The following is a 13,605-nucleotide window of genomic DNA, read 5'->3' as shown; positions in this document are numbered from 1 at the left end:
TTGACATACAGTCTTTTCCAACATGGAACAGCTGGACAAAGGTCCATTGATTTATTGGCTTTTTCTACAGATGACCTCAATTGATGTGGGGTTTTGTGCCAAAGCAGCAGGGGCAGGGCTGCCCTGTGCTGTGAATAATATGCAGTGATCAAATGTGTATCATTAATAGGCAAGGGTGATGGGAAAAAAAATAACCCCTGTGGTTGTGGTAGTAGTAGGCTCCTGCTAGCACAACTAACTAAATCAAAAATTTTAATATAAAACCTTAATCTGTTTCAAGAGGGGTCCAGCAAAATAACAATAACTTAGAGCTGAAACTATTATCAAAGAATCTATATCAACCCAACGAGATAAGACATTTTTAATTTAAATAGAATTATGTTAGAACAAATTAGACTAGGTCAGAGAATGTATCATCAGTCAGAAAATTGACTTGAATAATTGATTAATCATTGAAGTCATTTTTAAAGAAAAGTGCCAAAAGTTTTCACTGTTCCAGCCTCTTGCAAGTGTATATTTGTTGTTTTTTATGATAGCTAATTTGGGGGCCATCAGTGAGACAAAACAAACAATTTGAATATGTCAGCTGGACTAAACTATTAACTGATATATTAAGTATATCACGGTCAGATCACTCAATAATGAATATGACTGTTTAGTTTCACCTTATGAATAATAACGTAGGTTATTATCGATATTGCACCACAATTGGCTTGTTATAAACAACACTTAACACAGGATTTTATTAAAAATTATATGGGATCATAAACCAAAGCAGCTCTATCATGGCATGATATTTTAGAAAAACAGCATTAGTATTTCGCAGCTTATCAGCATTAGAGCCCGCTTCTCCGTTTGCCCCCCGCCCCCCGGGGTGGGTGTGCATTGTCGACGCTGCTACTGTCTCTTTAAATTTACCCAGGAGCCCCTTAAGGAGCCCCAGGGGCCCCTAGTCCGGCTCCCCACCCTGAAGACAAGCAAGAGCCTTAAAATACATTTCTGGAGGCCTGCACTGAGGCGCTTCTCCACAGAGCAGCGCGGAGGAGCGGCTGGATTCGCCAGCGGAATCCATGATTGTGTGATTCTATGAAAAGTTAACTTGGCTCCCGTGCGGGGCGCGTGGGGGGACATCGTAGAGCACGGGCTCCTCTGCCATGGGCTCGTGATAGAGCGCCTGCCAGATGCGTGTCGAACGGTGCCGAGCGGTGTGGACATGTTACTGTTGGAACATGTTGTCAGAGTGACATGTCCCGCTTCAACGCCACGATACAGTGAAGGAAGGAGGGACAGTAGGCACTACTAAAGCAGCAGCCAGGCCAGTGATGGAAGAGAAAGAGACGGGGCAAAGCGAGCCTGTGGACCTCCGGTGTGCCGAGCAGGCTGAGCTGCTCTCATTAATAATAAGCGGGGAGGAGGAAGCGACGCAAGAGGAGAGTGACTTGGGAGGTAAAGAAAAAAACTAGTGTTATTATTCTTGGTGTTTCCCACCGCAGTGTGGGTCTGCGTGGCTGTCAGAGCCACGGCCATTGTCAGGCAGCCAGTTAATCCGTGTCAGGGACAATACCATGGAGCAGCATGGCACCTCCGTCTCTGTGGCTCCTATAAACAAAGGCTCAACAGCACGCAGGCAGGCGGACCCAGACACGCAGCTGCCACCCAGCGGACAGCGGCGGCACAGGCCGCCTCGCACGGGGAATAAACAATAATAATATGGGTTATTGGAATAAATGAGGCAGTTCATGTCAGTACCGTGAGATTCCCTGCACGTAGGCCTCAGAATCACCAGCTGAACAGTACAGAAACATGCTAAGTTTCATAGGGAGAGATAGTGGTGAAATCAGGGAGCTCCAGCTGTCAGTCACCACGGGCCAAACGATGACAGCTTAAAAGATTACGTTTTGAGAACATCTTTATTTGTATATATGTATTTATATCATACATGGCGTATGTAACATGTTTCTTGCATACTTTGTGTGCCACTTTCTCTGATGTGATGTCATGATGTAATCCGTCACTGAAACAGGCAATTCAAAGTAAGAGACAGCTATGCACAACCTGCATCATAAGCAGCACTCCATACATACATATTAGAGCCTGACCAATGCAGATTATTGAGGTTAATACCAAAGTTATCATGTGAGTGTTTATAGTGCAGCAGTGTGTATATATATATAGATATAGATAGATAGATATTTAGATTTGTTAAATATGTACTCAAAAGGACACTTCTTCAACAGTACAATCTATGTAATGGTGACACTCAAACATATCTTTGGCATTCCTGTACTGCAGTTTCTTGTCATTTATTGGCCTACATACACATCGTTAATAATATACCAGTAATGTACAATTTGACAATTTATTGGCCGGGCTGTCTAATTTCTTAAACTGTTAATCAGTGTAAAAAACTGAAGTGGATCAGCCAGTAGATCACAATAGATAAAGTTTCTACAAAGCTGTTATTACAGGTTTGAACAAACAAATGTGTAAACCTTGAAGAACAACAAGCCCAAAAAAAAATGTTTGAGAATGAGCATGCTTACACACAGTAGCAAAGCAGGAATGTTTGCTTACAGCGAGTACTGCTATCAGATTTGTACTCCATATTGACCAACACAGTGAGCCTAAGTTTTGAAGTTGGTGTCAGCAGAGAAAAAGTAGCATGAGGTATTTACATACTGTATGTCTTAAAGATTCTTAGTCAGCAGAAACATTTCTAAGCAGACAGCACGCCAGGACTGATCTGTTTTCTCTGTTGTTCCCGCCAGAAGAGGACAGTCTTGCCAATGGCCACGGTGAGGAGGAATCAGAGGCTGGCATGGTCACACCTGTCAGGTCTCCAGGTACCAGCTACTGGAGCATCACAGAGGGCCCAGACCACCCACTCCTCCTCTCCCCGGCCCCTGGGCCCTCCGGACGTAAACCCAGGGTCCAGAGGGCCTCACGTCCGGGCCTGAGCCGGATCCCAGGCCGCGACCACCGCCGCTACTATCACGAGTACTGGCGCAGTGAGTACCTGATGGACTTTGACCCCCAGCGGCACGGGATGATCTGCATGGTGTGCGGCAGTTCTCTGGCCACCCTGAAGCTCAGCACCATCAAGAGGCACATCCGACAGAAGCACCCCGACTCCTTGCTGTGGAGCGCTGCCGACAAGGAGGTCATCCGCTCAGGGTGGGAGAGCCACTTGAGTCTGGGGGGAGGTCACAGGTCATACAGCTCTGCTGCTGGACCTTCACCTCAGGAAGAAGAGGAGCAACAACATGCTGCTGGTGGGTAGGACTCTTTGCTTGGAGTTTTCTAAATCTCACACTTGGTGGCAGTGTGAGTTAATGTCTTGGCCTGGTGGCGTGTGGAGGACAGGATGATGTAATGATTTACTGATGATGTGTTGGAGATTGGAAAGGGAGGGACTGTGCCTGGACATGCCTGGTCTGAGGTAGTTTGTCTTATATATTTACAATGACAGAAAATTCACAGAATAAATGCATGTTTAAAATTTTGAATGTAATAATACAGATTAATCAGGTTACGACAACATAGAAGGCAAATCAAATACAGTAGCTTTTGAAATGACAAAAAAATAGAAAGTCAAAAATAAGTAATTATTAAGCTGCATTCATGTGCTTTTGGGGATATTTCCAGCTTGGTTCTAAGATAACACTGGCCGGGTTCTTTTGTTGGAAATCAAAATGCAAAACAAAAGTAAATAATTAGGGAGGCAGGAGCTCTGACTCTACTGAGTCACTTCTCATTAATTAAAGGTAGAGTTCACCCAAGAACAAAGACTTTACCACTGGTGCAGTCTGTGTACTCTGTACTTTATGCTAAGCTAGGCTAACTATGTCCAGCCTCCAGCTCTATACAAAGACATGAGATGGATACAGGTGTTCTAATCTCACAGAAGCGAATAAATGAATTTCCCAAAATGTTAACTGGAAGTAGCCAGACATTTTTTTCTGGCATTTACTTTCCATTCAATTGGCCAGGAAGCTGAAGGTAAGGATTTTTGACCATTAGTAAAGCTAACTAGCAATACTTTTAGGAGTAGGTCCCCTTTTTGTTTGTACCATGACCACACAAACAAGGACACACACTAACATGAGCAATGAAATACACATTCTTGCTGATGGTGTCATGTTATTCCATGGACTGAGAGTACAGAATTTCAGATATAGTGCAAAACAGGGCACCTTCAACCTCGTGAACCTTTCTGAGCTGTAGACAGACGAGGTGAAGGCCTCAGGTAGTTGCAGCACATCAGACTGTGTAGCAGTATAACCACACTGGAGTATTGTGTGTTAACTGTACACGCCTTACACTGAAGCCATGAAGCTTTCAGGACCAATATTTAGTGGTGGCTGTGGTGGTTATTCTGGCTCCAGCAACAGTTCTAACCATCCAACACTGTGATGGTTAGAGTAAAAATGTTTTTTACTATTCCACAGGAATCCATGATCCTGCATTTTTCACCTAATGCAGGACTGAAACCTGAACTGCTGCAAAGAACTCATAAGTAGGGAAGTGAAATAAGAGGTGTTCTAATGGCTTAGTGGTACGCTGTGTTTGCAGAGATGAGGTTGTGGGTTGGATATGAGAACAAAGTTGTTTCATAGCCTAGTTGCTCGTTATGTTTTGCATGTTCTCTGTGGATTTACATGGGTCTCCTCCAGGCCTTTTGCTTCCCTCCCACCTCTCATGTCAGTAGCATTGAACAAGAGCTTCAGAACTGGAGTCAGTTTGACCACATCCTGAACAGTTAAGATGCAGAGGAGGGATTTTCCTGCTGGGATTAATGAAATATCACACATGATAGCTTGTTCTTTGTCATTGCCGTTGAAATGTACCAACAAACAGTCAGACATCATCCAGCTGCTATATACAAAGAGCATTTCTATGCATACAAACATTCCACATTAAATGAATGCATAAATAAATAATGAAGAGATTACTAGAAAATAAGTAGTACATAAAAAAGTAAACAAATAAATTGGCAGAGCTATAACAAAACATTCAGTCATGTTTTCATTAGTGTATGATAACCTAAAAATAACTTTAGAATCAGCCCTTTATATCTACAGAGCAAGCAGGTCCTCCTCCACAGAGTCCAGCATTTTGCACCACCATATTTCTACAGTAGCCCAGAATGGACAGACCAAACACTGGCTTTAGACAGTGCCTTTTGGGGTTTTCACATTTTTTGCAATATGCAACCTCACCACTAGATGCCACTAAATCCTAAACATTGGATCCTATGTAACATTTGCTTAACAGCAGCCACACTTAGTGACCACAGTGGCGGTTTAAACATTAAGTGAAATGTTTAAACTGCATGTTTGAACCTCGTATGTGCACACATACTGATTCTGATTCAGATTCTGATGAAGCGTAGCGAAGAGATGTAAAGTCAGTGAACTCCAGTAACTTCAAACTCTGCCATACAGCAGAACCCCCGTACCCTGTGACACCCCAGGAGCAGCAACAACAACCTCCTAGTCTGTCTCCCCACTCTGAGGAAGGTGAAGGCCCCCAGCCTGAAGAGGAGGAGGAGAACCTCCCTGGGCCCTCAACCCGAACCCTAGAACGCTACCTGAACGACTCGCTGCACGCCTGGTTCCGACAGGAGTTCCTGATGGAGTATGAGGCGGACGCGGGCCGGCTGCTGTGCATGGTGTGTGGAGGAGAGCTGCCTTCGCTTCACCTGGACCACATCAAGAGCCACGTGTTGGACACCCACCCCAACTCCCTGGTCTACAGTTCAGAGGAGAAGCACTGCATCCTGCAGGCTTGGGCTCAGACTCACGGTGAGAATAGAAAGGCACAACAGTACATGCACTCAGAATCTGAATGTGTGGTTGGTATTAAAGAAAACACTGAACAGATTTTAATCAGTGTTGATGAGTGGATCTATAGAACTAGATAACATGTAGTTTAGTGTTACTGTAGTTCAATAAATTCATCTTATCAGTCTGACATCTGAAGTGTACTGACGTCACTGGCACAAATCCACCCGTCCCCCACCCACCAACCCCTTTTATCACTGCTTATTAGGATCAGCGTTGCCATGGTAACAGGGTGAGCCGAGCAGCCTGGATGTCCGGTCACCCTCTTGAATCTTCCAACGCTGCCTCCCGTCCACAGTCCACGTCTGTTCCTTAGACAATATCATCCCCAGTGGTCCAGAGATAAGGCTGGATCATGTTGTTTCTTTGCCACTGATAAAGTGCCATTTAATAAAAAAAAAAAAAAAAAAATGTTACAATGGCTAAAATTATTTGAACATTTCTTTAACACTAATATTATTGTCTGTATTTTCTCTGTTTGCCTCAGTATATCTGCACTTTGTCTGCAGTGAACCTATTTCCACTAAAGCTGATCAAAAACAGAAATTTAAACCGTATGAAAAATCAAGTTTTAGGGCACTTAACAGCAGCTTGTTTCAGAGAGAGAACAAACACAAAAACAACAAAAAAAGGAATGAACAATGTTAGCGCACACAGTAGCAGTGAGCAGCATCTCTTTGTTTTTGGTGTCAGTGCCAATTTATTTAACAGGAATGAATTATTCACTTGAACACAGAGGAATGTTTGAAGATAAAAAATGTCTGCAGACATGGACCTCGTCAGCCTGACTCATCAGCCTCATGAGCGCAGACATCAGCTGATGCTGATTATCTCAAAGAGATATCTGTCAACCCATTCGTTGCTCTACCACGAATCATTAATAATGATTATTTGGTTTTGTCATTGAACAACAGTTCATAGAAATTGCAGGGACAGTGCCAGAACTTCTTGTAATTTGTTGAATGCCAAAGAAGAAATCTTTGTATGTCTTTTTAATCTTATTTGTATGATTCTCTGCCCCCTGACAGAAGAGCCAGAAACCTCAATCAAATCAGAGCCCAACACCAAAGACAGCAGGGTGGACCTCTTTGCTGAGAATGTGGAGGCCATCCAGGTCAACACTGACTTATACCCAGAAGGTGATGGCACTTTAACTCAGGACATTTGTCTTATCGGTGAGGATGGAGGTGTTGGAGCTCCACAACAGGGACCCCAGCCCCTCCGCCAGCCCAGGAAGAGGCGGCTGCGCGGGGGTGACCCATGGCGGCTCCGCCTCGACTACCTGGTGGCCTACGGGCCTCAGGGCCGGGGCACGTTCTGCATGGTGTGTTCTCAGGTCCTGCATGAATCCAAGGTCAGCAGCTTCCGCCGCCACATCCAGGAATGTCACCCCGAGACCACAACACTGAGCCGACAAGAAAGGGAAGCCATGGCTGCTGCCTGGACCAAAGATTATCCTAGCGAAGGCACACAAAGTCAAGATGGTGAGATGCTTTTAAATGCTGTTACTTACTACTGTAAATCTGTAGATTCTCAAATAGTCGTGTTCATTAATGGCACCTGCACATACTACAGGCTCATATTAGAAACAGACCATTATTCCTTAGCATATTTTATCCCTGTAATACTGCTCTTAATACCAACTCAACATGGTTATTTCTTGTGATGATAAATTCAGTAAAATGTCAGTTTCCACAGCACTATTTTCATCAGCACAACAACACCATCTTGCTGCTCTCACTTTCTCTTCTAACAAAAACACTGTTGCCACAAATTATTTCCAGTACTTTGCCTTTTTTTTTCTACTGGTGCTGAAATCTTGTCCCTCACCCACAGATTCTGCATTCATGTGCAGATATCTGTTTATAGAGATAAGTTTAAGCAAAATTCACTACTTCCTGTACATTTGTATCACATTTAAAACTTACATTTCCACTTCATAAGTGCATTCAGACTCGATATTAAGAAGAGCTAGAAGTCATCAAAAATTCAAATCAGAAAGAAGTGTGTTGTGTATAGTTGTTAAGAAATGAAACTCAAAGCAGATTTATCCAAAAAATGCACAGTTCCTTGACATTTTTCAGCTAGTGTGCGTATCTGACAGTATAATTTGATTTGAGCAAATAGGATGAATCCATTGTGTGTCCTAATGAGGATAATATGTTGTTCTGTTTTGAAGTCTCACTTAGGGATTTAAACTGACAAAACATATTTCCTTACATACTAATCTTTGATCAGCTTTAAGATACAAGAATGACATAGCAGCTCGTGATGTCAGCTGTTTGGTTGTAGTTGTCAGCAAAGGAAATAAATAAAAAAATCAAAGAAAGGTGGTTTCATGTCGTTAAAGTACAGCACCACCCTCCCTCTGATGCACTTATTTCTTTTAGAAGAAAACAACCTGAGCGGAGCTGTTGTCCTAAACACCACAGGAGAGACGAATGAGGATGCCTCCCCTGATGTCAGGACACCCAGTAAAATGGTGAAGAAGGAAGAGGGTGTGAGCGGAGGTAAGGGTAAAGCGAGGGACAGTAATGCTGCAGCCACGCCCTCTCGTCACAGCCATTACCCCGGGAAGGACCAGAGGAGGAACTACCAGGTGCGCTGGCGGATGGAGTACCTGATGGATTACGACTGCCGCAGACACGGGCTCATCTGCATGGTTTGTGGAGCCACTCTGGCCACGCTGAAGGTCAGCACCATCAAGAGGCACATCCAGCAGGTACACCCCCACTCTCTGGACTACAGCCCAGAGGAGAAGCAGCAGACCCTGCTGAGCTACAACCAGACCGCCCTGCATTTCATCCACTCTGATGACTGCTTCTCCTCCCAGGACCACGGACACACCGAGCTGGCTCCCACTCCAGCACACTTTGGCACTTAAAAAGGGCTTCCGTCCGTTGCTCCTCACATGGCCCCTGTTCAAAAACAGCCCTCCACCTTCTTTCTTAAAGGGAAATTCAAGTATTTGTCAAACAGGGTCTTATTTTATTCTTATTCATCCCTGCCCTTTATCCTGACTGACTTTGTTCTTGCCAGAGGACAGATTTCTCATATCATGACCAGTAATCATAATGGACAAAAAAATTTGAACTAGAGACCATTGTGATGATCACGCCAGCTGCCATTCCTGTCAACAAGTTGATGCTCCGATCCACGAGTACTCAGAAATCATTACTACATTATTACATGAGTACTCAGTACTCATTTTAACATGGTAAAACCAATACCAACCACACTATCGCAGCTGGCAGTAAGACTCAGTGTAGTGACTTGACTGGCAAAACAAGAAACCTACAGGCTACTGAGGGGCTGATAGACCGATACTTGCCTTGATTGACGCGTCTCCTTTTGTCGCATGTAAAGTGAATAATTCACTGTCCAAACGTGCGTACAGCCATACTTAAAGTATATTTATTTATACATCAAAGACCCGTTCGCAGACCGTGATTGTGCACTTATATCCATAATAACTTATGAAAACAAACATTATTATGATGACAATGCTAACACAGATGACGATCAGAAAACTGTTTGCCTCTACCGGCTTCCAACACACCTGAGAGTGATAAGTGCACCACCTATTTGACCATTCCCATACTCCACATACCACCCACTGGGCAATGGGGGTGAATACCACAGATAACACACACAGAAAAGAACACAATAGAGAATATGGCTCTTACACTCAGGTGTACAAATACTGGAATTTCCCTTTAAATCATGATCTGAGAGCACTGTGGGGGCATGAGTGGCAGGCTGCAACTGCCACAAAGGAAATGTCAGACCTAAAAAAGTCATGGCCTAAAAAATGGAAGTCCAGCCACTCACGTGAAACAAGCTAAAGCCTTATCTGCACATCTGTGTTACTGAGTTACTACCCCAATGAGTGCATATACATTACATACACTTAGATTTTTTTATTAGGGCCAGATCAAATGAGCATTTGGACAGTGACATTTGAGAGCTATTGTGGCTGGCTAGTACTAGCATGTTCATAGCATGCTAGCTTGCCAACTTGCCCCACAATTAGTAGCAACTTGACCACTGATTGATCGCTTGCCGAGACCTTGTAAATCTGCATGTTTAACTGTGTCATGGAGAACTATCATGACATTGCTGATCTGTGAGAGAGCTGTAGAGTTCAAAGCAGAGGGGAACATCATCAGCTGTGTTCAGATTTATAGAATCCTCTGGAGCATGAAAGGTCCATCAACAGAGACATGATGACAGTGAGTCAGTGGAACCAATGTCATTTAAATAGACTGTAAACTTATTGTCCAGTTAGCTAGCTTGCTAATTGGCAGTTAGCAGGTCCAGCTCGCTTGGTAGGCTATTGTGGCGGGCTAGCATGTTACTGTTAAGCTAAAACTAGCCTTGCAAAAGGTCACAAGTACATCACTACGCAGGCTTTTAGCACTATCCATTTTGCAAAGACACACAGATGAATTTTGTGTTCGCACTTTGTGGTCTGACCAGCCACTGATAAAGAAATGGGGCTTTAGACATTCAAACTCCTCCGTGAGTGTCTGGACATTTGTTTTTTGTGGTCATGGTGTGTGCGGTGTACCTGTTAACCTTCGGGTCCAGGGGGGCTCTCAGGGCTGTTTGTGTGTGGGGCCAGAGTCTTACGCTCTCAGGAAGTTAGAAACAGAGTCTTCGGTGAGGCCGAGGTGAATTAGTTTTACGATAATGTGTCTGAAGACAACACAGCACTTTGTCCCCAAAAATGTACTAGACCCTAGCTTTCCTTCTGTACAGCCAATTGAATGAGACTATGTTTGATGTTATTGCTGAAGACAATGAATGCCAGTGTGCAGTCCGTGAGTTCAGATTTCTCTAGTCTATTTAATTCCTTGTTTACAGTGGAGGAGAAGGACACGCTCCTCTCTCTCATCCATTATAATGAGATATGTTATCTCTCTGTCAGTTTGCATTATTGCTCCACCGGCCTGCATCCTTTTCATTATCTACAACTCATTTTAGCTACAACTGTACAACAAAGAATATGTAAATATATGAAAAAAAGAATTATTTTTCCTTTATACAAGCACTTTTATGCACCCTGGTTTCTACAAAATGCGTTTGTAATTGTGTCCAGTTTTTCTACTTCATGAAGATTTCGACAGTGACGTTGTTGTTTTAATAGCTGGAGAATAGCTTGTTAGACTTTTGCTTTGAAAAGTTTGCTCCAGCAAAGCGTATGCAGCAAAAGAATTTGAAGAGTATCTTACAGCTGTCTGAGAGAGAAAAGTCGGACATAAAATGTCAATTTTTCACCTGGAAAATGTAACTCAGGGATTCTGTTTTCATCAACAAAATATTCATCAGTGATCTTTTAGGAACACATCGGCTGTTGACATTTGAACATACTGGGTACACGTGTCAGCTTTGGTTGTATTGGTGATGCTATAAGTACGACAGAGTAACAGGGCCACTGTTAAAACAAAAAGCAGATTCTGAGAATAAAGTCAAACTATTCGTATAATGTTGGGAGAATTAAGGGGGAAAAAAGCCATAATATATATATATAAAAAAAGAAAATCTGGATTTTTTTTTTTTATGAAAGTCTGTTTTGATTTAAAATAAAGTCATTTTTGGAGAAAATAGGAGAAAAAGTCATTATCTTTTAAGAAAAAAATCACATTAGAATAAAGTCAGAATGTCATAATATGTGAACAAGTGCAGAATGTTTGAGAATAAAGTCTGAGTACAGAAATGGAGTACAGAAAAAAAGCTGTAATATTTCGAGATAAAGTTGTAATTCCACAAAGTATATATTGGACTGTTGTTAAAACTCAAACATGCACATATTGTGATTTTACCCATGGACTCTCCACTCTCCACCCCGACAGTGTCCCTGTTACTCTGTTGCACATTGACAGTTTGCTCAGTTGAAGTGTTTGATACAAACTAATGTAATAGTGAAGGACAAGTGTGTCCGAGAAAGTGTCCCTGCTGCGCTGTGACAGCAGAGAAGCAGTGTCATATTCCCGTTTCATTGGTTCACTATGGCTAAGAATAGCCCCCCTCATCACTCTAGAAGAGTTCTGACATAGCACTTAATTATTTAATGAAGTAAGTTCCAGTGAAATGAATGCTAAAACATTAGAAATGAGATATGATGCATTTGCTTGTGTGTGTGTATGTGTGTGTTTATACTGTGTATGTGTATGATGGTGTGGGGAGAGATCTGCTTTGGCTCCTGATGTTTCTTCACTCTCACCTTGTCCGCTCACCTTTCATCTGTACATGGCCAAATTGTGATATATGCATTCTCTCCTCAATGATCTTTGAATAAATACTCAGCACCGTCAGCCTGTCTGCCATCACCATTTATTTGGGATACCTGATTTAGGATAAGCTCCTTACGTGCAACAAAGGGGAATCTTTATGCTACAATCAGAAAAGAGTTAGGTTAGGTTAGAATTGACATATTGAACTTCCATACAATGTCGAACTGGTACACTTGAGAGCCCAATTGGAGGGCAGAGAGACTGACCTGGAGCAAAATTCCTGCATGAATCTGGTTGTCCCTGTTCCTACAGGGCTGTGGTGGCAGACGGTGGAGAGCTCACCAAGCCAGACCTGGACTCCTACAAGCAAAAGATCATTGCTTTCTTTGAAAACAAGAGTCAGAAACCAGTGATCTTAACTGGCTTTTTGAGAGAGAGTAGAAAAAACCCACTGCTCAGGACAACAAACTGCAGAAGTGGTGTAAGTGACAACACCTGGGTGAACAAGTAATCAAGGCAATGAATCAGTCAAACTAAAGTTTTTGTTCGATTTGTGTCCAAATAACAAAACTACACCTTTACGATGACGTTTGCTCACTTAAATGTATTTAACCTCAGGAATAAGGTTCATGAGATCTCCAGAATCTTGTTTCAGAAACACACCTTGACGACATTTCTGTTGACTCTGAGGTGGCTGTCACTGGATCTAAGCTTTATAGAAGAGATGTGGACATTGAACTAATATGGCTAAAGATGCACCTTCTATACAACAAGCCCATTCTGGTTTATTGTTGTTACAGGCCCCCCAGCTCTAATGTGAACTATTTGGACAGAATATGCAAAACTCTGATACAGTGACGAATGAAATTTGTACTTCTGGGTGACTTGAATATTTATTGGTTTTCTAAAAATTGTCCATTATATTACAAGCTGAACCTACTCAAATTTCTATGATGCTAATTCTTCAACCTGTACTTTATTGTATTGTCTTATAGATAGAAACCTGTACTACAAGTTGAGAAACAAGGCCACCAAATAAAATTGCATCGAAAAGAAAATATTTCAAACAGAAAATTTGCAGGCAGCTCCCAAAAATATGTGGTCATATGATGTTGCCAGTTATTTTAGCAACAAGATGGACAATTTGAGATCTTGCAGGCAATTGGATGAGGTTAACTTGCAACACTGTTAACAGCATTACGAGTGACTAAACGTAGTTTTGCATTTAATATGGTTCGCAGGGCAAAGTGGAGGACATGTTGCTATCTCTTTGAAACATCTCCTGGTAAAGATAACCTGGATAGAATTGTGGCTAGGCTGCCTTCCAAACCAATATGTCTTATCTGTAATAGATGTTTACTCAGTGGAACCTTTCCAGAGCTCATACCTTTACTCAAAGATGGAAAAGCAGGTCTCAGTGGCTTTAACTGTAGACGTATTAATAAACTCTCTGTGCTGAGTAAGATACTTGAGAAGATAATCTTCAATCAGATCCTAAATTAGTTGAATAAAAATGGACCTCTTAC

At 42.5% G+C, this 13,605-nt stretch overlaps 1 protein-coding gene across 5 annotated transcripts; it reads left to right on the top strand.

Moving 5' to 3' along the window:
* Nucleotides 1-956: 956 nt before the first annotated feature.
* zfta (zinc finger translocation associated) lies at nucleotides 957-12,159 on the top strand. 5 transcript variants are annotated; one of them, XM_076724546.1, is made up of 5 exons: nucleotides 957-1,446; nucleotides 2,769-3,272; nucleotides 5,448-5,804; nucleotides 6,872-7,327; nucleotides 8,234-12,159. In XM_076724546.1, the coding sequence occupies exons 1-5, from the start codon at nucleotides 1,323-1,325 to the stop codon at nucleotides 8,725-8,727; spliced, it is 1,935 nt and encodes a 644-aa protein (XP_076580661.1). In that variant the 5' UTR covers nucleotides 957-1,322; the 3' UTR covers nucleotides 8,728-12,159. The 5 variants fall into 5 exon arrangements, with proteins under 5 accessions (XP_076580661.1, XP_076580664.1, XP_076580662.1 ...); XM_076724549.1 differs by having other exon boundaries at nucleotides 8,237-10,864; XM_076724547.1 differs by having other exon boundaries at nucleotides 1,193-1,446; nucleotides 2,772-3,272; nucleotides 5,445-5,804; nucleotides 8,234-8,860.
* The last annotated feature ends 1,446 nt before the right edge of the window (nucleotides 12,160-13,605 follow it).

The sequence above is a fragment of the Chaetodon auriga genome, chromosome 24 (assembly GCF_051107435.1).
Source record: "Chaetodon auriga isolate fChaAug3 chromosome 24, fChaAug3.hap1, whole genome shotgun sequence".
NCBI classification, from domain to species: Eukaryota; Metazoa; Chordata; class Actinopteri; order Chaetodontiformes; family Chaetodontidae; genus Chaetodon; species Chaetodon auriga.
Note: the sequence above shows the minus strand (reverse complement) of the source record. Positions and strands in the feature narration are given on the sequence as shown.